The sequence below is a fragment of the Equus quagga genome, chromosome 10 (genome assembly GCF_021613505.1).
Source record: "Equus quagga isolate Etosha38 chromosome 10, UCLA_HA_Equagga_1.0, whole genome shotgun sequence".
NCBI lineage: Eukaryota > Metazoa > Chordata > Mammalia > Perissodactyla > Equidae > Equus > Equus quagga.
Genome location: NC_060276.1, coordinates 108,407,980 through 108,434,020, shown reverse-complemented (window position 1 = coordinate 108,434,020; position 26,041 = coordinate 108,407,980). Strand labels below are relative to the sequence as shown.

Here is a 26,041-nt window from a genome sequence, read left to right as displayed (position 1 = left end):
TGTGGCCCTAGGCCTGGCCCTTATATGCCACAAGCAGGATGGGCTGTTATGAGTCCTAAGATACTGATGTTAAGGGTTAATGACCACAGTAGAGTCCTAAATTGCCAGTTTCACCATAATCCATAGATAACAAATACTGTCACCTTACCACAACACTGAACTCTAAGAAAGCAGTTCCGGATTTTGCAGGGCCCGCCTAGGGGTTAAAATACTAATGCTGATTGTACTGCAGATGTGCAGACATAAGAGAGTTCTGTTTAAGAGGGGGCCAGGCCAGAGCGTTTTCATTTTATTTCTTGGTAAATCTTTTTCTGTAGCTAAGAAGGAACAAAACTAATCAACTTGAATTTCATTGCCTTCCAAGAGCAGTGGGAGGTCAGGAGAGGAGGGCCTGCTCCATCTATATATTAAATAACTGGTTTCCTTTACAAATAAGAGGTGCTTGCCTCCAGCTTTCGTAATAGGAAGATTGGAAGTGGAAGAGGGCATGGGGTTAAAAAGGACAAATGGACAGCTCGTGCGCAATGCCTCTGACCTCGGCCAGGACCTCCACTTTCTTCCTGAGCAGACCAGAGATATAGCGAATCAAACCCCACTCCTGGTTCAGGCCAGCTTTCCCATAGAGCTCACTGAGGAGGTTGTGAACGGTGACCCCGTGCTGTCCGGAGAGATTTGTGTCCCAGCTGGGGCCCCTGTCGAGAGAGAGAAAACCCGGAATGTTTAAAGGCCAGATTCTCTTGCAGCAGAGCTCACTCGGCAAGCAGGGGAATGAGTCACTGTGCATTCTGCCAAGTGCTAGGGGCCCTCCCAGTGCCTCTGTGTCTCACCGAGAGGGTTGCATCTCACCAAAGCACTCCTCCTATCTGAAACAGAAGTCTAACATTGGAAAATGGTGAGATCCTGGCCTCACCCAGCGTTCTCGTCCTGGGAGGCCAGCAAGCCAGCAGGGAAGGGAATGGAAGGGCAGGCAGGGAAGGGGACGGAAGACTGTTCATGGTGATCCTGGGTAATCTGGGTGAATAAAATCATGACCTGGCTTGCTGGAAGGCCAAGAAGAGTAGGAGAGAGAGTCAAGGAGAACGGAGAAAGTTCAACCTAGTGAAGATGGTAAACTTACTTTATTACATACAGAATGTATAGAATGTCTGCTTGGTCCTGTAGGTTCGAACAATCTTTCAGCTGCTTAACCAGCTTCTCACAGTCCACATCACCACGGTCATCTCTGGGCCACTGGGAGTCAGCTTCGGGGGCCTGGCCACACGGCAGACAAAGAGCAGGGGAGATGGGTTGAGGGTGTGATCTTTTAGAAGATCAGGAAGTGACACACCAACCTGGTCTTGGAACTTTGTGGCTGCACCCATCTCCAAGCTTTCAGTGGATCTTTTGTAGCTTTTTATTTATATGCTTTACTATTTTGGACCAGTGAATCACTGTGTTAGTCAATGTTTGCAAGAGGCTGGACTGAACAGGTTAAAATATGTGTAAGTTTTATCTATGCAAAGCTCAAAAACAGGCAAAACTAACCCCTGGTGTGAGAACTCATGGCAGCAGTTACCTTTGGAGCGGACGGGAAGGGTGGTTGGTCTATCGGCTCAGCGATGACTCACTGAGCTCTACACTTACACCTCATACACTGTTCCCTATGTATGTTAGATTTCAAGAAAATAATTTTGAAAAAGCAAATCAAATACAAAAAGCATGTGAGTTTTAACCTAAAATTGAGGTTAAAATATTCTCCCACAGATGCTGAATCTTTCTATTCATGTGGGATAAAATCAAGAAAGACTTCTGGATAAAAGAACAAATTATGGGAACCAGTGGGGAATGCCTTGAGATTTTATTCTCCTGAGGAATCTTTTTCCAGTTTTGTACCCTACTCTGCAAGTAGCCGGCCTTGGCTGGCTGGCACAGGACAGGGCTAGATAGTGAGCTAGCTTCTTTCCTCTAGTGTGACACAGATTCTGACGAGCAGCCAGAAAGTCAGTATTTTCCTAGATGCAAAATATAAAGGTTCACATCAAATTCATTGTGCATACTGACACAAAGCAGATTCCAGCCAACTAAGTGAGCCGGTTCACAAGGAAACCCAGAACGTCTAACCCTAAAAGTCCTGGATCTCAAGAAATATGCTTTCTTTTGAGTTCAACCATTCAAAAGAGTTCTTGGGACTACACAAGCATTGAAGAGCATTACACTTTTTCAAAAAGCGATTCTACACACTTTACCTTTTTTAGGAGTGGCTGAGGAGAATCAACAAGATTCAGTGATTTCCGGTGGGCACTTAGAACTTTAGTTGGCAAAGTCATAGGAACAACTGGAAAACAAAAGACTTATGAGACCTCTTCTAAGGAGGAGGAAAGATAAAATACCTCTTTTGAGAGGTACTTCTTATTCAATACAAACCAATTAAAGAAATGATTACTTAGTTCAATTAATTTCAACAAGAATTTATCGTGTAGCCACATCATGTGTTAAATCTGGGAGCAAGAAGTGAGCAGGACTTGGATCTTGCTTTCTGGCTGAGGAGTTGAATTTCTCTTTTCCTTCCTGGAATTCAGGGAAAATTACACAGCATCTTGGGACTGAAAGGAGCCTTAGGAATGACTGAGCCTGACCTCTTTTTCTTTCAGATGCGGAAACTGAGAACCAAAGAAGGTAGACCATTTGTCCAAGATCATTGGCCTTCTCATAATCAAGGTGTCCCAGCTTCCTGTCCAGTATGTGTTTCAATTTGCCACTACCTAGTGTTAGGGCTTCTGTTTTTTTCACCACCTTTGGATGTTATGATTATCAATATTTATTCATTAAGCCATCAGTGTCTTCCAGGCTACATCATATCATCTTGGGAAAAGAGGAAGTTTTAAAGGTAAAGATGAGGCATATTTAAAAGTTATTTATAGACCTCCAGGTTACCCTAGTGAATCAAACATATATTTTAACTTTACTTCCTCTCAACCCCCCATTAACACTACAGAAAATAATATATATATTTTTTAAAAAAGACAAATCCTCAAAAATAGGGGAAAGCACGAGAGAAGACAATAGTTAACAACGTTTTGGAAGCAAGAAAGCTGATGGATGAAAGATAACTGATTTACCAGATACAAGGCAACCAAACCTCAAGTTTGCAGTGTGAAAAACCAAGAACCAGTCAGATTTACATCAGAGGATCCTCAGAAGTCTCAGGAGCTTGCTGCTCCGCATACCTCTGGAACTAGGGGGTCCAAAGAGGGTGTCCAAAATAAGGAAGACTGGGCAGAAGCTGTGTGAGAAGCTCCCAAGCTCCATCTTGAGCTCCCAAGATGCCTTCCTCAACTCCACACAGCCTGGCACTGCCCTGTTCACCCTGACAGAAGACTGGTGGGTCTTTTTGAAGAGGGAAAAAAGGGGTGTGCCTCTGGAGGGGGTGCTGACCAGCATGTCTGAAGGCCTGGGGACATTTCTTAGGGGGGATAAGTAACTGTATAGCTCCAGGCAACAAGATCCTTACCTGTCAAAAAAGAGATGGCAAAGGAGATTAGAGACTATCTATGGGAAATCCACCCAGACTATACCCACAAACCCAACAGGCCCCGCCAACATGCTTGGAGAGTCTCATGCATGAGCAGATAACCAAGGAACACCCAGCATTGGAGGAAAGACTCTAAACCAAAAAAACAAGGAAAAATTGACTTGGGGGAAATGGAAGCCATTTAGGGAGAAGAACATGTAAAAACAAACAACCAAAAATAAAAAGCCCTGCTATTAATATTCTTAGAGTAATGAGAAATTATATTGCATGCAGGAAATAAGAACAGATGTAATTCAGAAGACAAGGATTTGAAACATGATAGCAAAAGTGAAAAAAACCTCAACTGAGGGGGCGGAACAAAAAGTTGAAGCAATTGTCCTCAGAACAGAGCCAAAGATAGAGAAATGGAAGACAGAAGAGAAAGGATGAGGGCATCTCCAGGAGGTCAACATTGGAATCACAGAATACCAGAAAGAGAGATCAGAGAAAATGTAGGGGAGGGAATGAGTCAAGAAATTTCTCAGAAAAACTTTACAGGACTGAAAAACATAAGTTTCCAGATTAAAAAGGCCAACTGAGTACCCAACACAGTGGATGAAAATACACCCAGATCAAGGCACATCACTGAAATTTCAGAACCTGGGAGCAGAGAAGATCCTAAAAACTTTCAAAGGAAAAAACAGTTTATATTTGAAGGATTAGAAATCAGAGTGGGTTTAGATTTCTCAATAGGAACACTCATAGCAAGAAGACAATGAAGTGATGCTTTCAAAATTCTGAAGAGAAATTTATTTTCAATCTAGAATTCTATACCCAGCCAAACTCTCAAATGGATATAGAATATCTGTAGATATTTTCAGACTTGCAAGATCTCAACAATGTTACTAACCATGCACTGTTTCTCAACTACCAAAATAAGAGAGTAAGCTAAAAAAGAGGAAAAGTTGAGATACAGAAAAGAGGAGAGCCAACACAAGAGCCAAGGATGTCTCAAAGAACTCTCCAGGATGACGGTGAAGGAAGAGCCAAGGATAAAATCTACATTCCGGATATGGAGGGCAACCAGGCCAAAAGGGGAAGTGAACTTCAGAAATATCACCACACCCTCTTCCATTGTACCATGTTTTTAACCTATTGAAACTATTCTAGAATGTGCTCTGCCAAAGGAATAAATTGGGAAAGGGGAACACGTCAGATTCAGGAAACAGGAAACCCAACTGAAGAGATAAGCAAAGGAGATTCCAAGGATTACAGTAAAGAGAAATCCCAGGATGCCAGGTATGCAACAGGCCTAGAGTGCAATCAGCCAGACAGAAGGAGACTTGTGGGCTCTAAGAAAAGTAGTGGAACGAAGAGATTCATGGATATGATTGACCTTGTGGGAATTTGTATTGCAAGCCCATTAGAAGGTGTAGAAAGGAAGGCAAATTAAAAGATAGGGCAACTATTAACTTTAGAAAAAACAAAAAGTATAAACAATAATATAATAATAGTATACTATAATGCTCAGTTGGAAATAATATTTTCATACATAAAATAATACAAAGAGTGAATACTGGTTTAATCAAACTTTAACACAACTACATTGGTAGTTTAGGGAAAGCGAAATAGAGGAGTGGTGATTTAAGATAGCTAAATCCTCACCCACATAAGGGAAAGGCAACAGATACTGAATCAAGTCAATGCATCAAAAGACAGTGGCATACACACATTATTTTAGAAATATGGAGAGACGTAAATACCAGAAGAAACAGCTAAGAGATGAAAGTGGTTGCTTCTAAGTAGAAACTGGGGGCAGAGGGGAGGGATGGGGTGAGGCAGGAAACATCTGCATTTTGTTGTCTTTTAGAATTCTTTGACTTTTAAATTATGCTCATGCATTACTTTGATAAAAGATGTTATTTTAACAGGCAGAAAAGAGTTAATAACGTACATGGAATTTCCAAACCCTTTGCTTTTGCCATCACAGAAAGAATATCCCAAGTGGAGTGGATGGCACTGAAAACGTGGCTGTCTTCGGTTCTCTTACAAAGAGGAGGCAGATAGCACTTCAATGATGTGCTTTGCAGGAGGTGGTTGATATACTGGTCAAGTTCGTCCTGGCTTTCTGTGACTGGACAAGCAAGAAAAAGAGCCAATGAAAATAAGCTGCAGAAATATTCCAAATGCATAAGAGTGATTGTGCGTATCACACAGTGCTGAGTAGATGTGGTGGAAGTCAACATTTTGATATAGATATTTGCACCCCAACCCCACCCGCGAAGAATAAAGAGATTTACATAGATAATGTATGTATTTATAAAGTTACTGTTTGGAAAACTTCATCCTAGGAAAAGAAAATACAGGTCAAGACAGTGTTTACAGCACATTATCCCAAGATGAACTGATAATGTAAGACAACCTGAGGGCCAGCAGCCAACACCCGATCTTTTTGTTTTAATTTGCCATGAGTGAGCTAAGCATTATAGAACCCCAGCCCCAATCTCAAGTACTATCTAAAAGTAAAAAACAGGTCACTTCAACCCAAAATCTTGTTCAGTTAGAGAAATTTTATATACATAGGATTTCATCACTCATATGCAACCAAACCTAGATCATTCTACCATTCCTTTGAAAATTCAGGCAGTATGTTTCTGTCTTCAGAATATATTTTGTGAAAAGTCCTCATTCCTGAAACTCTTTGTCCCTCTAGGTTTAAAAAAGCCCCACTTTTGCAGTTTAGGTTTTTAAACCTGCATTTTATTCATTTTAATATTCCAAAGCCTCTTTTTGTCATGTTAATTACCAATCATTTTCTGTGCTTCAGTCTTAGGGCAATATTATCACAATGCCAAGGTTTAAATAAATTCAATGAACCGTCTGCAAAGGCACTCCAAGCCGTACCTTGATTATAGGCGTCTTCCAAATATCCCCCCAAATCGGAATCACTATCAGGACTGAAGTTCCCTTCACCGGTATCATCAAACAACTTCTCTTCACAGTCTGGATCCAGGAAGGTCAGATACGTGTAGAAAGATGTGGTGAGAAATTCTGAAAGGCTCCCCAATTTTACTCTGCCAAGAAGACACTATGTTAGAGATACAGGTGCATGTGGACAAACTTCCACTACGAGTTGAGAGACTTTTCAACACCCAGGTGGAGCTTCGGCCAGAGTCAATAACATCACTCTGCAGACTTCCCCATATAAGTACTCAGTCAAGAAATGACAATGAAAATTCAGTAGCAAGTAAGAAGTGTCAACACATGGCATATTAAAAGCCAAAATGAATCATTCTGATTTCTTACTCTCAAACCCAAAGCAAATATAAATCTATTTTACTGAACCAACCAAAGTTTAACAGAACATATTGAGCAAACTACTTTTAACCAGAACCAACCCTTGGGGATTTTTTGCCCTAAAATGACTGGACCAGAACAAAACCATAAGCAACAATTCTCTGGGAGCACTCAAGCCATCATTTATGAGTGTCTGCCACGCAATATGGTCACACAGGCACAGGTATTATGATGCGAGGCAAGTCTCAGAGCCAAAGTTCTCTCTAGAAGCAATGTGATGGGCGGGCCATCCCCAGACTGCAGCAGCTGCCTAGAGTGGCCCTATCACATTGTCAGGCTGAGAAAGATCCACTGATAACTGGGAACCGGGTTTGGGAGTGTGGGGTCCCGCTGCAAGGGCAGCAGCCTCCAGTTCTGCAGGTCCACCCCCAGGTTAGGGGAGCACTAGGATGTCCACCCTACAGAAAGAAAGCCGGCACCTCATGCTTCTTAAAATGTCAGATCCAGAGGCAGAAAACAATAGGATGCCTCGGAGCTACCAGCATCAGATTATGACGTAGTTCAAACAGCTGAGAGAAACGTTTAGGGAGTAAATTGAAGGATGCAATGCAAATGAATTCATAGGTGCTTGAGCTTCAACGGGCAAATGAACTACATGAAAAAAACATGGCCTGAGGGAAAGGAAAGTCTCCCTTTAATAAAGCAAAAACTTTTTCCCCCTGGAGCCCTGGGGCCAGTTCTAATGACTGCTTTACCCTGAGGTTGGAGAACAGGAGGAGGTGAAGTGGAGCAGGGGAAAATGACAACGGAAAGTTTCTCTCTGATGAGTTGAAAGGAGTAAGGTCAAAGGCGGAAAGGCAGTAATTAAAAAAGGCTTCTGATAGCAAGCTACCCAGTCAATTCAGTTTTTAAAGACCTTCAGACCAAAAGGAAAAAAAGCCCAGATGAGTCAATTTTAATTATCAAGAACTTATTAGGAAAGGGAGCTGATGGAGCGGCATTGTTCCTTTCTGTGGTTCTCTGACTCCTCTGCCATCCTCTAGAAGCAGGAGGCCCTCCTGATTCCTGTAAGCCCTCACCTAGCTCAGCAGGGTGGTCAGGGCTCTGTTTCTGGATTCACACAGAGCTTCTGCACCTGTTTGTCTTGTGCCCCCAGCCCTCTGAGCCTACAGCTCCTCGTCTGTAAAATGGGAATACAGCCCACATGACAAAGGGAAGACTAAATGAGACAATCCATACAAAGCAATAAAGAACACACTGCAAGCACTCAAATTAACTGCAGACAGTATCCTTACGACAATGATTAGATTTCAGTTAACGAGTTTATTTTGAAAAACAGTTAATTACGGGTGTATGGCATTTCCTCTTGGTTATGGTGCCATACACCAAGTGGTAACTTATCCAAACTAGAGGTGAAATGTGCAACTGCAGTTACAGCGCTAGCACTGGAAATGGAGATGGCAAAATGCTGGGGACAGTCTTGCTGACACTCCTGAGAGAGGTCAGGAGAAGCTTGGGGTGAGGGCCACTTCAAGTCTACAGCAAAACCCACAGCAAGCTCTGTGAGCAGAGGTGCCAACCCCAGCACTTAGAAATAGTGACTCAACCCTGAGAACATCAGGCTAAGAGAAATAAGCCAGTCACAAAGAGACAAATACTGCAAGAGTCCACTTAGATGAGATACCTAGAGACAGAAAGGAGAACGGCGGTTGCCAGGGGCCAGGGGTAGAGAAAATGGAGAGTTGTTTGATGGGTACAGAGTTTCAGTTTTGCAAGATGAAAAGAGTTCTGGAGATAGGCTGCACAACAAGGTGAACGTGTTTAATATCACTGAACCGTACACTTTAAAACGGTTAAGATGGTAAATTTTATCTTTTGTGTATTTTACCACAATTAAAAAAAATGACCGTGGCAGCAGGGTCCCTGGTGGGGGAGGATGTGAGAAGAAGGGCTGACTTCAATGCCCAAACACTTTTAGCAACTGGCATTCCATCAGGGACCAAATGGAAGCCTCCCAGAGCCTGGGAAAGGCCACATTTCACTTGGAGCCGGCTGGATGGTGAGGGTCTCCTGGGGCCCTTCTGGAATATTCCAGGGGATTCGGAGAGGTCAGGGCATAGATGCTACAGAGAAAACCTCTACCTTGTGACAGTTATAGGGTATAAAAACAAAAGGGGTTTTCCTGGGAGGTGAGCCCCCATCACTCAAGGTGCTTACTCATAATACCTGGGAGCATCTGCTGTACTGTGCGCCTGCAAACCAGCATGGGTATCATTCCACGGAGAATGAGGGGATAACGGTCAAGGCAGCCCCATTCAGGTGCTCTGCTCTGAGGGCCACTAGGGAATTTGTATAGTTCTGTGAATTATTCTTGAGGTGACAGCACATCCAAGCCAATTCAAGGAGTGTTTATTGAGGACCTGCTAGATCCTGGGCACTGGGGGTTTTCTTCCACACCTTTTACTAGAAGCAGACACAGCATTCCACACATGCATCCATGGATGCCAGGTCAGAGAGACTTGATGTTTCTCTCCCTATGCCCCAGGCCTCCTGGCACCTGTAAAAACTTCAGCAACATGCAAGAGAATGCTGCTGTAGAGCTGATTGCAGTTTCACACGGGGACTGGATTAGATAAACTTTAACTTCCTCTTTTACTCTAAAGTGCCATGCTTCTATGTTCAGCAGTTGATATGAAAAATGTGAGAAGGGCGGCAAAAGTAAGAAAGGTCAATGTTACTTTTATTTTTTAAAAAAATCACAAATTACCTAGCTCCTCCAAAATATCCATCCTCTAGTTTTCTAATTGTAGAAAGAACTGCAGGGTGAATATCTGACCCGTCATTTGCTAAGGGAAAAAAAAGACAAATTAGTTTACTTAATCTGGTAATGCTTTTTTGGGGGGCATGCACTGCAATGTTTTCATCAAACAATCCAATTAAAATATGCAGAGCATAGAAGAGTCCCAAGCTAAGAAACCGAACTGCTAAGAACCGGCTCCAGTACTTAGCTCTGTCCACGGGACTCATTTTAAACACTTTGAAAAGGGCGCAAACCAACAGCGGGACATGAATCAGGCAGATCAAGCCCACGGAATTACTGAGCATGGTGTGGGCGATAGGGAAGGTGAGCGTGGGTCTGCCCGTCATCCGCCAGCAAGTGCACAGGTAGGCCAGCTCGATCCTCAGCATCTCCACGATCATCTCGTTGTCCAGGGCCAGGTAGAAGTGATGCTGGTCAGTGAACTGCAAGTCAGAACAGACCAGATAAAAGGCTGTCCCTTCATTTCCCTCGACACAACCCCAGCTGTCATTCACGGCAGCACCAATCCTTGTGTTCTGTTTCCGGAGAAGAGGCTCAATCCTGGCTGCAATCCACCCCATCCTGGGGCTTTCCTCATGATCAGACAAACTGATCTGTCGCCTGCCCAGGAGTCGTGGCTACATTGGTGGGGAAGAGAAAGGTGCACAGCTAGATCTATTTACAGTTCCTCAGATGGGGATTTAAGCACCTGGCCCAACAGCGCTGCCTCTGAAAGGAAATCAATAACTCCCTCATTCCCACTCCTTTCAGAGCTGCTGGCTCGGAGACGCTCTCCAAGTGAGGGCACTGAGAGCAGGTGAGAGGTGGAGACTGTGTTTACCTGATTGATGGCCTGGCCAACATGAACTAAAGGCACTGTTGCCTGACGTCAATGAAAATCAAATGGTTCTCCTGGCCTCTGGACTAGTCCATGCTCAGCTCTGGTCTGAAATTTGTTACGAAGGGAAATAACTCCCAAGATTTAAGCAAGCAGCAATGGCTAGGCTGAAAAAGAGCAAGTTGGGGCTACTGACCCATGACCCCACAGCTGACCGTGTGCCCAGGCAGGTGTGTGGGGGGGGGCCTGTCCCACAGTTGGTCTGCTGCTGCCCGAATGGGATGAAAAACTTTTGGTTTGGGTTTCACAGGACTAGTTTCCTTTGGAAACAAAAACTCTGAAGAAAAGTTTCATAATCAGTATATTCAGGATCCCATCAAGAGGGTTGGGGCCTGAAAATCAGACTTGCTGTGTGTTAGAGAGAGGGTCTGATGTCAACCTAAGCAAGAGTGAGAGACTACTGTGATTAGGTGCACAAGGGCTGTGAGTCAAGTGACATGTCACCAGCAAATTTGTAAAGCAGTGTGAATTTCACCATGACTCATGACTGGAAGTGACGGCACACTCAATTCGACTGAAGCCACATTTACTGAGCACCTACTATGAGTAAAGAATTTTACTAAGTACCAGGTGTCATATGTCTCTATTTGAACACATGCATGCACATTCTGCCACATTCAAAGTAGCTCACCAGACAGAAAAGAGAGCTTAATGAACGGATGCTTGTGGGTTTACTACTGGCCTGCTCTTCTCACCTGGGGTGTGAAAGTAAAGATTTGGTTCCTAATCACGTATAGTTTAGATGTTCCAAGGACGCCAATGTGCCGATATGGGCGCCCACTCAATTTCATATTCTTATTCCGTCCTATTTGAAAAATAAAGAGAAATTGGAGTTAGAACAAATACAGTAACATCTAATCCAAGTGACTTCAGCTAAGAGTGGGCTTATCTTTATGTTAAACAACCCACTTTGGGGTTTGGTTTTTCTAATACCATCATCCTTCTTTACAATAGGATAAGGATGAATGACAAACAATCCTCCCCCCTTCTTTTCAGGCATGTATGTGAATAGCACCCGGTTCAACATCTATATGGACTAGAACTATTAAAAGGACTTTATTAATGTTTACTTTTAATTTATTTAGTATTGAACCATAATACTAAACAAAGTCAGATTTTAGAAAAAATAATGAGAACTCTCTCCCATTTTAATGGGTAAATGAGCATTTTCTGAAACTACACATAAAAGTTAGACACATTATCAACACACAAATGACTGTTCCAATTGTGAATTTTCAAAGGTGGCTCCTTATTTTATTTATTTATTTATCTGCTGAGGAAGATTTGCCCTGAGCTAACACCTGTTGCCAATCTGCCTCTTTTTGTGAGCTGCCACCACAGCATGGCCACTGATAGACAGTGGTGTATGTCCGCGCCTGGGAACTGAAACTGGGCCGCTAAAGTGGAGCATGGTGAACTTAACCACTAGGCCACCGAGGCTGGCCCAGGTGGCTCCTTATTTTACAACAGATCTGGCAAATCGCACAGCCAACCTGTGGCGACATCTACTGAACGTTCGGGCATGAGAAGAACGTGCTTGTTCAGCCATCCCCCTTCATGTTGAAGCAGTCGAACCACCTGCTGTAGTGCTTTGCCCAATTCTGTAGAATTTACACATATTACAGTCTCCCCCAGACCCAAAATCTAGAACCAAGATGCCCCCGCACCAAAACACCCTGCTATTTCCCCAAACCCACCGAGCTTGGCGTATATGTGACTAAGAATCCGCCCTGGCTGGACTCGGATTGGACGAACGTCAGCAATAGTCTGGACGTTTACCCCATGATTCCTCAACAACTCCTTAATGTGGTTGTTCTCTGCCAGAACAGTAACTGGGAACGAGAAGAACGCAGAATCTGCATTAGATTGTGGCCCTTGTCTCCTAACATGGATGTGCATCATTATTGACTGATCTCTTCTTTGGCCTGTGATATACACATTAGCATGCTCTCCACACACTGGGTGGCTTTGAAAGCAACAGCACTCATCCTGCCGCTATTCCCGGTTCTCTCTGGCCTCCCCTCCCCTCAACACTACAATGCATATTTATCAAGTGTGCTCAAAGTGCAAGATAGTCCGATAAGAGACTTCTAGAAATGGTCTTCAATAGGTCTCAAGCCAAGTTACCCCATCTCAAATGATGTCTTGCTGCTCTCTGGGTCTGCATTTATTCTAAACCTGCTTTGTGTTCTTTCCACACGGAGTCAGGAGCGGATACAGCTCTGCATGGGGGATGCCAGGAGAAGCCTGTGCCCCTGCTCTCAAAGGACAGAAAAGAAGAGCAATATGCTGGCATGCGCTAGCAGGGATACTCTGACCGATGGGGAGGCGGGGGAGGTTCCCCCCTCCTGAGACAAGGGAAAGTGGGCCTGCTAGTAGGTTGTTGGTGGTAGTGGGGCAGCCTGGCCTACCCGGAAGCATAGCACAGGGCCCTGCTGGTAGGGAAGAGCCACCCCAGAGCTAAGCCCTGCACCCGCAATGGGCCAGCCTGGGCCCCGTCTCCGGTGGGTGAGGCTGAGCAGCTGGCTCCACAGCAGGCAGGGAGCTCAGAGTGCCCAGGGCGCAGGGACTCAAAGGGAGGCTCAGACCCCTGCACCTGCTGTACCTGCTGTACTGCTGGCTTCTAAGAGAGTGGACAGTGCTTTGGCAAAGGAAAGGAGCCCCGGGGAGGGGACTGGAGAAGGGGAGTTCTGGCCAGAGAGTGACTGGTGCTGTGTCCAGCTGCAGCAGAGCCTGCTGGGAACTGGAGGGGCTCAGGGCGGTGCTCAGGCCAGAGGAAGAACTCAGTTACTGTTAAGGTAGCGCCCTGAACCCCACCATTGTACCCACAGGCCGGCAGCACCTGAACATACAACACATATAGATGCCATTGAGACCTGAATGTCACCTCTTTAAATTTACGTAGCATATGATGCTTTTTCAAAGTATTTTAAAATCCATGATCTCTTCCGAGCTTCACAACAAGGCCCTGAGGGGGAGCCTTACATGCTCACCTGGGCAGCTGTAGCTGAACTGGGGATGGAAGCTAATCCCAGGCCCTCAGCAAATGGGAGCATCAGCCATGCAGGCCTGGGGGGTGGCTTCCCTTCACATCTGTCTCTTCTGAAGCTTCCAATGCTGTGCAGGGAGCTGCACGTATCAGAGTCACACAGCGGTCACTCTCTGGAGAAGCGACTCTTTTAGAGCAGTGGTGCAACCCAGACCTGTGAGCCCCGTGAGCCTCCTGATCTGACACAGCCGTACGTGAAGAAGTTTCTGAAACCGCACTGGCCCTTCCTCCAGGCCAGACCCTCGGATATTTTCTACTCTGTTCTAGTGTATTACATGAAAAAAAAGTGCTGCTCAGGCCCACTCAATGTCCCAGGCTGCAGGTGGCAAAGCAGCCTTGTGGTTTTCCGGGACACCTGGCAGCACACGCTCTGGACAAGTGCGTAGGCTGTGGAGTCAGGCTGGATCTGCGTGTCTGCACTCAGAACTGTCGGCTGTGGGTCCTTGAGTCCATTAACCTTTAAGCCTCGTGTAAGATGGGGATGATAATCATAACCGTCACAACTTCGACCTGACCAGAATGTTGTGATGGTCGGGTGTGTCCTGCGGAGGGCTTGGTGCACCGTACCAACTGGGCGATGACCTGCAGGGCCTCTTGCTGCATCACAGGCAGGCGCAGTGAAATGAGTCTGTGGCCACAAAGAGAACTGCCTTTCCTTTGTTCAATAACTGTTTCCAATGTACTGAGTGGGTGTGTGTCAATCAACATAGAAGCTGTAAGAATGACATGGGCCTTGTGCTTAAGAGACATACAGTGTTAATCTAGAGGAAAGAAGGTTTATACACAATGTGCTATGAGAGTAGCTGGTACAGGAGGTGCTCTATGAGGCACAGGAGCTCCTTGGGAGTCTTCCCTAGGAGGGAAATTAGGGAGAGGGTGAGCTGGGTGCCTACCAGGCTGGGCCCTGCACTGAGGGCTTTCCCTGTGGCAACCTCAGTCTACCTCAAGACCACACTGTGAGGGGTGCCGGTCATGAGGACCCCAAGGCACAGAGGTGACGTCATGTAGGGAGGTAGAGACAGTGCCACCACCGCCACAGCCCAGGCTGGCCTTCCAGCTCTCTGGAAGAGCTGCTGGCCAGAGAAGAAGGGAGGCAGGCGGAGGCAGGGGAAAACAGGGGCCTGCAGCTCTGGAAAGAAGTCAGACCTCAAAGGGAGGAACGAGTGAACCTCACTTGGGTTCTGAGTTTTCCCCAGAGTCATGTTCTCCTTTCTAGAGACTGGCAGTTAGGAAAAATGAGGCTTAATGAATCACTTGTGCCCCAGTGGCAATCAAGATTTAGATTTAAGAAAACAAATGCTTTGTAGAAAGTAACTTTGTGGTTGGGAAAGATATTGTTGCCTTTGGGAGGTACTGAGTCATAGAAGGGATTTCACAGAACTGATATAGGCCAAAGCATACATACATATACACTTTTAAACAAACTAAATAGGGAACAATTTGCATTAAAAATAACACTGGTTTTACAAAGTTAAATACGAATAGTAAACACGCTTGCAAACCTTGTACTACGACATCAGGTTTGACAGAAGTGGAAAATCTTCTATTTAAGGGATCAATTTCACCAGTGGCAAGGAATCCCTAGGAAAAGAGGAGCATCAACATTAGGAAATACTGATTAACTAAAATTTCACCTTAAACCTAAGTTTGAAAGTGAAATATTTGGGGGCTCAAAATTTTCAGTATTTTACTCCTTTATATTTTTTTTTTTTTTAAAGATTTTATTTTTTCCTTTTTCTCCCCAAAGCCCCTCGGTGCATAGTTGTATATTCTTCACTGCGGGTCCTTCTAGTTGTGGCATGTGGGACGCTGCCTCAGCATGGTCTGATGAGCAGTGCTGTGTCCATGCCCAGAATTCGAACCAACGAAACACTGGGCTGCCTGCAGCGGATTGCGCGAACTTAACCACTCGGCCACGGGGCCAGCCCCAATTCCTTTATATTTTTCAAGTCAATTGCTTATTTTCTCTGAAACATAGTATACCATTTAGATAGCCACTGAAAAATGTATCATGTTTTCGGAACCTGGCTCTCCAGGGCTGGTCAAGTCCACTACCATCTTGTATGAGTGAAAAGAACAATGGTAACTAACACTTCCTGAGCCCTTACTCTGCGCTGGGTACTGTGCTGAGCCCCTGTACGAGCACTGTCACATTCAGGCCTCCTAACAGGTAGGCACTACCATTATTACCATTTTACAGGCGGGGAAACCAAGGTAACATGCTTATGGTAAGTGGAAGAGCAGGGACTTGGCCCAGGGCTGACCGTCTTGAGACACAAAGCTCCCTCCTGCCTGCAGAGTGCTCTTTGAATGTGGAGCTCCGCACACTGTCTATAAATGATCAGAGCCCTACGAGGGGATCAAGGCGTTCTGGGAGTTCTGAGGAGGAACTGGACCTAATGCTGGGCCAAGATGAAGGCCTTTACATTGAAGAGGAAGAAACACGGGCAGAGTTGTTTCCCATCCCACTGCTACAGAAATCAGAGCTGGAAGGTATCACAGAGATGATCAAGCCCAATCTCTTCACTTTAAGTGAGGCCCAGAGAAGTTAAGAGAGCTGCCTGAGGTCACAGAGTTAGTCAGAGGCAGGGCTGGCTTTCCAAAGGAGATAGACGCGTTTTCCCTACTACTAAAGGCAAAAGATTAAGACACAGTTCCTACCCCCGAGAACACGACCATGAAATTGGGGAGACGATCATGCCCATGGAACAACTGCTCCACCTCAGCACCCCTAGCTCCTAAGGGCCACTTCCACTGTGATAACTTTATTCTTGGTCTTCTTTTACATGCTAGGAACCCCAGTGGTATCTGACCCACTGCTCCCTCCCCCATTTCTAGAGTCTGGCAGAACACACTGGACTGGGCCAGCCCCACACCCCAACTCAGAGGTCCTGGGTTCTTTCCCCCACACCCCTCCGCAGGGGCCCGGGGGGCTCAGCTGGGCAGGAGCCTCTCAGGAAAGATGGACGCATCTGATAAAGTCACCCACACTTAGAACTGAGGAGCGGAATTCATTTTTAGTTGGCACAAAAGCATTTGCATTTTAAAAACTTAAGCTTGGGGTCAAGAAAATGCTTAACAAGAAGAAATGAGTCAGAGGCAGTAGATCTTCTGTGTGGGGGTGTTGTGGGCTGAGGGAATACCTGACACAAAATTCACAACAGAAAAACCAGCCCGCTGCCCCCTCATAAAGAGAGCACTGTAGAGTCCTTCTGCTTCCTGTGCCTAGGACTGCGCCAGGGCGACTGGAAGCAGACCTATGGTTTCCCAAAGCCTGTATCTTTCACACACATGCTGATCCTGGCTGAGAAGCTTCTGGCCTCCTGCTGACCATCAGTTCAACCAGGTTCTAGCCACAGACCAGGAACGCTGGGGGGCGGAGGCAGAGGGGGAGGAGATAGACAGTCCTTGGCATGCAGTCGACTCCGAAGTGGTTTACTATAAATATGGACACGTAAGCCCAGCCATCAAGCCTCAGAGACAACCCAGTCCATCGGACTTTAAAGCCATGAAGATGCCAAAGACATCACAGCCACAGAGAGCCCCTGTGCTCTTCCGGGGTCCCCTGCACCTTAAATCAGACGGTTTCCAGTGTGTGAAGACCCCAAGTCCCCTACCTCTGCCAACAGTGAGCTAAGGATGTACAAGGACTGACCCCACAGATGGGGCAGCTTCCCCTGAGGAACTCTGTCCACCGTGTGAGGGTTCTTATACTCTTCATCTACCTGGCAAAGAGAGAAAAACCCAGTCAGAATGTCAGAGGATAAAAAGGCCAAGGTCACCGTACACTGGGGAGCACACTGAGGATGTATAAATTGCCATTCATTTGATCCTCCAGACCAACTGTATGTGAGAGCTGGGATGGGAGGCTGAGGAGGCTAAGAGCCTTGCACAGGGGGCCACCCAGCTACAAGCAGCCGAGGTGGAACTCCAATCTAGGCCTGGTTATAGGCCAGTGCTCTTCCTACAAGCACACTGGTGGTAAAAGACAGAGAGATAGGCATTGGAAGCCTGGCCTGCCTTCTTTGAGCACAGCTCCGGGCAATAAGAAGTTTCACAGCTCCTGCGTACATCTGGGTGTATTATGGGTGCAATGGTCTAAAACATCAGCCCACAGCCATGGCAGTGCATCGCTGGAGGCTAAGTCAGGCGTCCTCTATCATGCTATCCCCAGGGGTCCATAAACTCTGTGTGCCTATGCAAGAAAATCCCAGAAGGTGGCACTGTTTATTTATTGAGGAAAAACAATTGTACTAACAGATCACTAATTTCCCATCAGGGACTCAAAAAGTTGAATCCAGTGGGGGCTTCTGACTCATTAAAATAAGCTACAGTTCTCTTTCTGATGGACAGTGCTGGCTCCATGTTGTAAAAGTCACTCTGCAACTTTCTCTGTTGTCAACTCCATGCTGACCTTTGGTATTTTCGTCATTACAACATTGGCTGCAGGTAGTGTTAGTGACCACTTTTTTCCTCCAGAAAATGTAAGCCAATCGAAGGAAATATGACTTATCTTTCTGCAAAGGGGAAAATCACACCACGAGGGGAGTCATTCTCTGCTCGTGGATTAATCAGTGATGTTATTAATATATTTAGTAAAAATTTTTAAATTGGCTGTAGCAGTAAACATTAAGAAAGCCTTAAGCTCATAAACTGAACAGAATTGAGCATCACCAATAATCAAATAGGATAATAGTGTGGAAGGAGATGTTCCAAAATGTCCTAGTGGTTATCTTTGAGTAGGAAGATTAGAGATAAGTTATTTTCTTCTTTCTACAGAATCCTGGAGGTTTTGCAGTGTGCAAGATGACATTTACAATCAGATTGTACGTTAAAGCTATTTGAAAGGTAAGTAACGTGTTTAGAAAGACCACAAAGATCTGGAATGAGAGACAGTCAAGGCAGATAAGGTGTCTGGATCAAAAGACAGCCTGGCTCTGCCCTCCCCGACCCATGGGCTGGCTCCTGCCTCCCTGTGGAGGCATCCGTCTCTCCCTCTCCACGTCAGTCCTTCCGATCTGCTTGCAGTTCCTCTGATGCACCAGGCCTTTCCCGCTGCCACTCCTGTTTCTGCCCTCCATGCCACAGACTAGCTCCTCCAACTTCCACTAGGCCTGCAAACCCACAGAGGCAGAGCTGGTGAAACCATCTTTGGGCCCCAGTACCCAGCCTGGAGCCTGGCCCGGAGCAGCCGCTAGAGACACATTTACGGGGCACACTTGCATTAGTCTCAAGCTATCCAGTGGAGGGCCCCGTGGGTGGTGGTGCCTTGTACAACATGTCTAGCTGAGGAAGTGAGTGAGGCTGAAATCCAGGCTGGATGCCACCTAGGCCCGGGTCTGCAGCTACTCCAAGGATGAGGCCCTTTTTCTAATTTGTACAAAGGCGCCATTTGGGTCTGGGTGGCCTTCTATAGCCGTCTCTACATCCCAGTGGTCTCTACATGTTACTGAGGTCATGGGTGAAACCTCCCAGCTGTTACCTGGAAGCAGCCAACACAAACTGTGGTCAACATAAAATAGTGCCTCAAATTGGTGCATAGCTGATGTGTAAACACGCTAGATAAAGGAGGATGTTGTAATGACCAGCAGAAACCCAAAGGTCAGTGTGGAGTTTAGAAGAAAGATACAGAGTAACTTCTCACGATGCTTGCCAGCACTGTTCATCAGAAAGAAAAGTATAGTTTATAACACCTAGCATTTACTAGAGTCAGAAAAATGTGCCTTTTAGTAGAACACAGATGGATGGTTATTCTCTACTATAAAATTGGTAAAATACCCCTGAAATCACATATTTTCCCTTGCTCTGCTTCCACGTTCCACGTTACCTCCCATTACTAATTTTGTTTTGCCAAATGCCTCAGTACCAGAAAAGGGGCAACTTGAACACGTAGTTGCTGGAAAGTAACTAGCCAACCCCCACCAACAACCCCTCCCCCAATAACATATGCATATCATGCATAGTCAAATGAATACATTTGCAGGAAATCTAGGTCTCTGCTACTTAGAGAGAAAACAGCCCTGTAGGCTCCATGGCCTGATCGTACAGTGAGGGACTTTCCATCACCTGGAAATGTATCACCCATTAGGAGGAAGTGTGGGGTTGTGGGGAGGCCCTGAACCTGGGGCCTAGTACCAGGCGAAGCCCAGTGCTGTCTGAGCTCTGACAGGTTCCACAGCCTCTCTGAGCTGAGGCAGATAATTTCGAAGGGCCCTGCCAGTCCCCTGACCATGTGCGTGTGGGCCTGATTCAACCACAGAACCCCTAAACCCAGGCTGCTGCATGACAGCTTCTGCTGGGTTACGATCTCCTGAAGCCCTGTCAACTGGGGCAAGATGCTGCTCTCTGAAGTCTGTTCCTCCAGCACATGCAATGATGAAGCTTTGAAGCAACAGGAACATCCAAAGGACAAACAGACTTGAATCGAGAATGTTTTTCTTCTAAACATGAGAAATGTACAGGGAAATCTTCCCACCACGATATATAGGTCCATCATGATCCAACTTAGGAAACTGGATAGAAGAAAACTCTCTTTGGGCATCCTCTCAGAACTGACCGGTTTCTCTCTCCCTGATATAGAATGGCTTCTAACTGACTGCTCAGGCTCCAGCTCAGGAACTGCTTGACTCAAAGGAGGAGATTCTCAACTATCCCGATACAGCTCTTCCCCTTCCCCAGGGGGAGTGTGTCTGGTTTCTTCTTCCATGGAAATGTGTGAGAACTTGGTGCCCAACAGTGCTTTGTGCTTTTTAGGGCTTGTTCGGCCTTGGGCCCGGCAGGGGGAGAGGTATCCTCTGAAGGTCCTCAACCGATGCCTCTCTTGGGCAGCCCTGGTCAAGAATGGCTCTGAAGCCGTAACTCCTGTGATAGACAGGAACACTACTGAAGGCTTTAGAAACCACTTCTCCTGGAGAAAAAGTGTTAGGTCTGAAAGGGGGATGAAAAATACCAAAAGGCCAAGCGCCGACTCACTTCGCTCCAGCTAAGCAGCGCCTGGTTACCTTGTTAGGCGGGATGGCGTAGAGCTCTGGCACCAGGTGGATCCCGTTCTTGCCTCTGATTAATATTCCCTCCAGGGCCTCCCGGTATTCTTGGACCTGGAAAATAGCCCATCCCCCGTGGCACGAAAGAGGGATCATTAGTGCTGTAACGACAGTGCAGCATAGCAAAACAGCTCTCTTGGCAATAAACAGGTTAGAAACAGGACACAGGGCCAAGAAAAGCTCAAGGCGTGTAGGAGGAACTGGGAGTCCTGCTGACAGCAAATGTTAGGAGGAGCTAAATGCAATTGGTCTTTCCAGTTGTCTTTAACTCATGATTTAAATATTTCACTCTTAACTTCTCACATATTTAAATTTTGTCTTATTAGCTAGACTACAATCTTCTTGGAGCAGAGGCCAGATCTTAAGTAGTGCATCCCATTTCCACCTATGGGTAGTTTTTCACCTAAAAGGCCCTCATTCAAACATTTATTGCTGAAGAAATATTTGCTGAATGAATTTGACGTGAAGAAAAGGAAGTGTATGTACTATGATCCATGTACCCCGACTCTTAGGATGCACTACTCAATATAATAAAAGCTCTTGATGTAAACATTTCCATTAAATTAAAAAGGCAATGATAAAAACCTACATATCAAAAGGGAAAAGAAGAAAGGGGGAAAAAACCCTTAACCAACCAGCCAGCTATTTAATACATTTTATCTTTGGAGAGCCCAGTCAAATGCCTTCCAGATCTCCGTTTCTTTTCTTTTAAAAGTTATGGACAGCAAAGCATGTGCATCATTTTTTAAATGTCATCTGACAGCAAGTGGGAAAGACAGTGTAGGCATAAGAGTAGCAAATTCTGAGAGACCTAGAAAATACGGTACTAAGCAGAGTCCTTCTTGTCTTAGTTTTTTTTTTTTTTTTCAACTCAATCCTTTTGAGATCTTTCAGTTCTGGGATATTAAGACAGGAAACATAAGACCCAAGATAATCACTAAAGCACAAGAGTAAGAAGCAACAATGGAGGAACACTAACATTTCAAGCTTACTGCCACTTCTGAAGCCCCTTGGCATTCCCGAGCAGAGGCAGCTTTCAAAAACCAAAATAAATCTTAGATTACTCATCCCACCCCAGAACACGTGATCCAAAAAGGTTAAAAGACCTGACAAAGCATTTGAGTTTGTCAATCATTCATATAAGCTTCATAAGGACAGTTCTGTTCTGCTTGCCCAAGAATGCACGGCAGCAAATGCTAAAGAAACCTGTCTTGAACAGATTTGTTGCATTAACAAATAGTTACTGAGCACTTACTAAGTACACTAGACATGGGGAATATATTGGTGAACTGGATAGAGACCCCCTCTACCAGGGTCCTTGGACAGGTAAGTGGAGATTAAATACAGTTATAGGTGCCACGCTGTTATAAGAGCCATGGGCATAGAAAATGGGTACCAGACCCAGCTTTCAGGGTTAGAGAAGGCTTTCTGAAAGAAGAGACACTTAGAAAGAATCAAGCGAAGGAGGGAGGGGCAGTGGGGGTTAAAAAGCATGTCTTGGCATTTGAGAAGAGGGGAAAGATAGCACGGCCAGTTCAAAAGACTGAAAGGACTTCAGTGTGCTTGGCTCAAAGAACTCAAAAAAGGAAGTAAGGAGTAAGAAATTGAGCTATAGTGGTGAAAACGAGGGCCAGATCTTACGGCCCTAAAAAACACATGAAGAGCTTGTATTTCACCCAAAAGCAATCAGGAAGCCATTCAATGCTTTTAAGCAAGGCAGTAGCATAATCTAATTTGCCTTTTAAGAAGATCACCCTGGCAAGGGTGGTGCAGAGAATGGAAACAGCAGGGAGCAAGGCTGGAGGCTGGGAGACCAGCTAGGAGGCTGTTATATTAAATAGACTGTGGCTGTGAGTACCCTTACACTAGAGCTAAAGACAGCGAAACCACAGGCTGATCTGAAAAGAACTACGGCAACACTGCCACCTGTCTGTGGGAAACTGTTTGGTGGTCCCAGATGCTCCCCGCCTCCTAGTACTCATGCCCTAGTAGAGTCCCCTCCCCTTGAATATGGGACAGCTCTTTAAACAAAAGAATGCAACAGAAGTGGCACTCTGCCAATTCCAGGCCAAAGCTTCAAGAAAGCTTGGCAGCTTCTGCTTTTGCATTTGGGGCAAGAGGACCACCATGTAAAAAGCCTAACTGCCCAGAGACTACAATGCTGTGAGAAGCCCAAGCTAGCCATGTGGAGAACTACAGAGCAGGCCAACAGGCCACCTGAGCTCCCGGCCAACGGCCAGCATCCAGCTGCCAGCCATGTGAGCGAGGCCTTCTCTGAAGTAGATCCTCCAGCCCCACTGAACCGCCCCAGCTGATACCAGGTGAAGCAGAGGCAACCTGCCCTTGCTGAGCCCTGCCCAAACTGCAGACTCACGGGCAAATAAATAAAATAGTTGTTCCTGCAATTTACTAAGTTTTGGGAAAGTTTGTCAAGTGGCAACAGATAAGTGAAACAGTGTCCTAAATTCTTGCATAACCCTATGTTCTAACAATAATCAGCATACCAGTGGGATGAAAATGCTGATGCTCAACACAACACCCAGCATTTTCTCACCTGAACAGCATCACCATTGAAGACCCCATCTATTATGAAATACGTCCAGAACACAGGCCATTCACATTCAATGTTTTCAAAGAGCTTGAGTTCAGCAGGGTCATAATGCAATCGGTTTGGGTCCTGGAATCAAACAGTAAACCTTCTGAAAGGTGATGTCAGATTACATACATAACGCTATTGTACCCCACTAGGTTTCCCTCACTTTTGATTCAATGCAGCTTTGAGGTTGGTACGATAAGGATTCTGCTATGAGGAGATGCTATTCTTGGCCGTTTTCCACAGTAAAATTTCAGAAAATTAAATCAGAAACGTACACAAGACTCCTTGGTAGTTTATTATATTAAGCTTCCTATATGTCTTACAAATAAATAGCAAATTGCCTCTCACAGTGCTCAGCGACTAGCTGTTTTATTGGTATCATTGTATCAGTCACTATGGCAAAGAAACCCAAGGAAGAGGCCAGGGTTGGTTTTTAAAACAACGTGTGAGCCACAGAACTGTTTGTCCCTGTCTACAAGCTGGTTTTAAACCACCAGCTTGCTGTCCTCCTGATGATCTTACTAGCTATTGCTTAACTCCAGGCTTGCTGACTCTAAAATTAAGACTTCTCTTTTCAATATTCCAACACATCATTTATAATCAATAGAGGGAGACCACCACAGTGGCAACTTAGATATGAAGCAGTTGTGGAATCATAAGAAACAGTATTTAAATACAACCTCTCTTGGAGTTTTATAACCATCCCGGAGGAAGCGACAGCATCCATAACGCCCCTAAGAAGATAAAGAAAAAAATGCATTTGATGAAACAGAAGAATCTTTTTGCCTTTTTATTTTGATTCAGGTCAGCCTCTCACCCCCTTTCGCATGAATCTTTTAGTGATGAAATGTGGATCCAAGTGCTCTTTGGTATCAGTACAAAAAATTATTTTTAAGTAATAAGCAAAGTAAATTCAGGTTTGATCAGTGCTTGGAAGGGAATGCCAAAACTTTCCATGAGAGTATCAGGGCTGCCAGAGGAAGGACCGAGAGTTCAGTGAATGACCATCCTTTCATTCTGATTTGCTGTACGATGCAAAGATGCAAAGGGACCCTCACTGCTTGGAGAAGCCACTGAGACAGATACTTGGACTGGACTGCTTCTAGCTGAAAGCCTGGAAAGCCAACAGGACATTCCGGACTCCTCACAGTTAGGCTCTGGATGCAAAGGAGCCTGCGTCCTGCAAGGAGCAGGGCAGGGAGGTAAAGGGCGCTTCCTGTGGCTTAGGGCCCCGGCTGCTGGTTTTCCTGCTGCCGGCTCCAGGGTTCCTCTCCAGCTTCCTGGGTGTCAAGAAAGAAGGGCCGTGGCAGTGCTCTCTTAATCTGCCTCCCTAATCCCTGGATAACAGTTTTGGGTGTCCCTTCCCCAGTTTCTTAAGGGCATGGGGGCTGCTCTAGCTTTGGCTGTGGAGGCAAGTGACTCCCAGCGGCCAGCCCCATAGCGTTCTGGGAGTCCTGGCCTAGAACCTGCTCCCTTTAAACACTCCATTGCCTGCATTAACTCCCTGCCAACTTGGACAAGCTAGAGGTTCCTTTTTCTCCATTGAACTCTGACTGAGACACTTTCTTTTGGAGATATGATAGAAGACCCTTCGACTCCTTTGTTTCCAAGGGCTAAAAGCATTTTTCACTGACTCTAAGTAGGATCATCAACATGCAGAATTCGGCTTAGGGAACTTACGTTCTTTGATCATTTGACCGATAACTTCAGTTGGCTGGCGTATTTAACATTCTCAGTCTGCTGTAACGTGTCACAGATCCTGCATTTCACCTCAGAGCAGGGATTTGTTTAACCTCAACTTAACTTTGGGATTGCCAAGTTCCCAGAAATTGCGTGTAAAGTTTGAGGATATTGGGACATGTGCATTTTTTTCTGGCAGAGAGTTTATAGCTTTCAAGAGATTCTCAAAGGAGTCTGTCTGTGATCTCTAACAGGTTAAGAAGCTCTGCCTTAGAAGTACAGGGGTGGTACGAACTGGGGTGCAGAGGTGCTCGCCTGAGGTCAAGCTCAGCCACTTAGGAAGAGAACCAAAGCACCTGAGCACACGACACTTCCTTTTCTCACCTGTAGACTCAGCTTTGGATGCCTCGCTCTCTGAGTCCACTTAGAGAAACCAAGCCATTGACCTCATGGAGAACTAAGGCCTGGGTGAGCCGCTCCACGTCATCGTGTAAAAGGGGCGCTTATCACACGGCAGGAGGGCGCCAGAGTGACCAATGCTTACCTGGAGCTTGGAAATAATTTCATTTTTGGTCACATTCACAAGGTTCACATCTTCCACTGCAAAGGCCGGGAAAGAAATAATGGAAAGAAGTCCAGCATCAATCTCTTTAGAAGTCGATGCTCTTGGCAGCATGGAGAACAGAATAGACTGAAAAACAAAGAGGTGGCTTTAACCTGGGAAGCACTAATAGGTACATACAGTATCTAGAGACCATGACCTTATCTTCACAAGGGAACATGTGAGTGAGTCTGCCAACTTTGAGCAGAGTTTTGTCCTACCAACATGGCCCCTGCTGGGCCATCTCACCTACCCAGCCAATGACTCCTGTTTCTTGCAGGAGAGAAGAGGATCGAGGAGAGCACGGTACTGCCTGGAGTCCTTGCTGAGAACTGCTTTTTTTTCTTTCCTTTCTCCCCAAAGTCCCCCAGTACCTAGTTGTATATTTTAGTTGTTGGTCCTTCTAGTTGTGGCACGTGGGACGCTGCCTCAGAGTGGTTTGATGAGCGGTGCCATGTCCGCGCCCAGGATCCGAACTGGAGAAACCCTGGGCTGCCAAAGCGGAGCACACGAACTTAACCACTCGGCCACAGGGCCAGCTCCAAGAACTGCTTTTCTCCCTTCCTTCCATGCCTTCTGTTGACTTT

At 45.7% G+C, this 26,041-nt stretch overlaps 1 protein-coding gene across 4 annotated transcripts in view; it reads right to left on the bottom strand.

Annotated features, from left to right (window-relative positions):
- PHKA2 (phosphorylase kinase regulatory subunit alpha 2) overlaps positions 1-26,041 on the bottom strand; it is an 80,753-nt gene that overhangs the window by 18,001 nt on the left and 36,711 nt on the right. For 3 of the 4 annotated variants that reach the window (XR_006890287.1, XM_046673052.1, XM_046673054.1), the window contains 15 exons: positions 25,398-25,544; positions 23,854-23,907; positions 23,132-23,254; positions 20,536-20,631; positions 17,152-17,259; positions 15,037-15,115; positions 12,183-12,317; positions 11,181-11,290; positions 9,886-10,030; positions 9,555-9,633; positions 6,395-6,564; positions 5,445-5,624; positions 2,226-2,314; positions 1,118-1,251; positions 536-692 (listed from right to left, as the gene is read on the bottom strand). Coding sequence is in view for 3 of the 4 variants with exons in the window: in XM_046673052.1 (XP_046529008.1) it covers positions 536-692; positions 1,118-1,251; positions 2,226-2,314; positions 5,445-5,624; positions 6,395-6,564; positions 9,555-9,633; positions 9,886-10,030; positions 11,181-11,290; positions 12,183-12,317; positions 15,037-15,115; positions 17,152-17,259; positions 20,536-20,631; positions 23,132-23,254; positions 23,854-23,907; positions 25,398-25,544 (1,806 nt within the window). In the remaining variant the exon portion in view is untranslated. The remainder of the gene's footprint in view (positions 1-535; positions 693-1,117; positions 1,252-2,225; positions 2,315-5,444; positions 5,625-6,394; positions 6,565-9,554; positions 9,634-9,885; positions 10,031-11,180; positions 11,291-12,182; positions 12,318-15,036; positions 15,116-17,151; positions 17,260-20,535; positions 20,632-23,131; positions 23,255-23,853; positions 23,908-25,397; positions 25,545-26,041) is intronic. The other variant, XM_046673053.1, reaches the window with a different exon arrangement.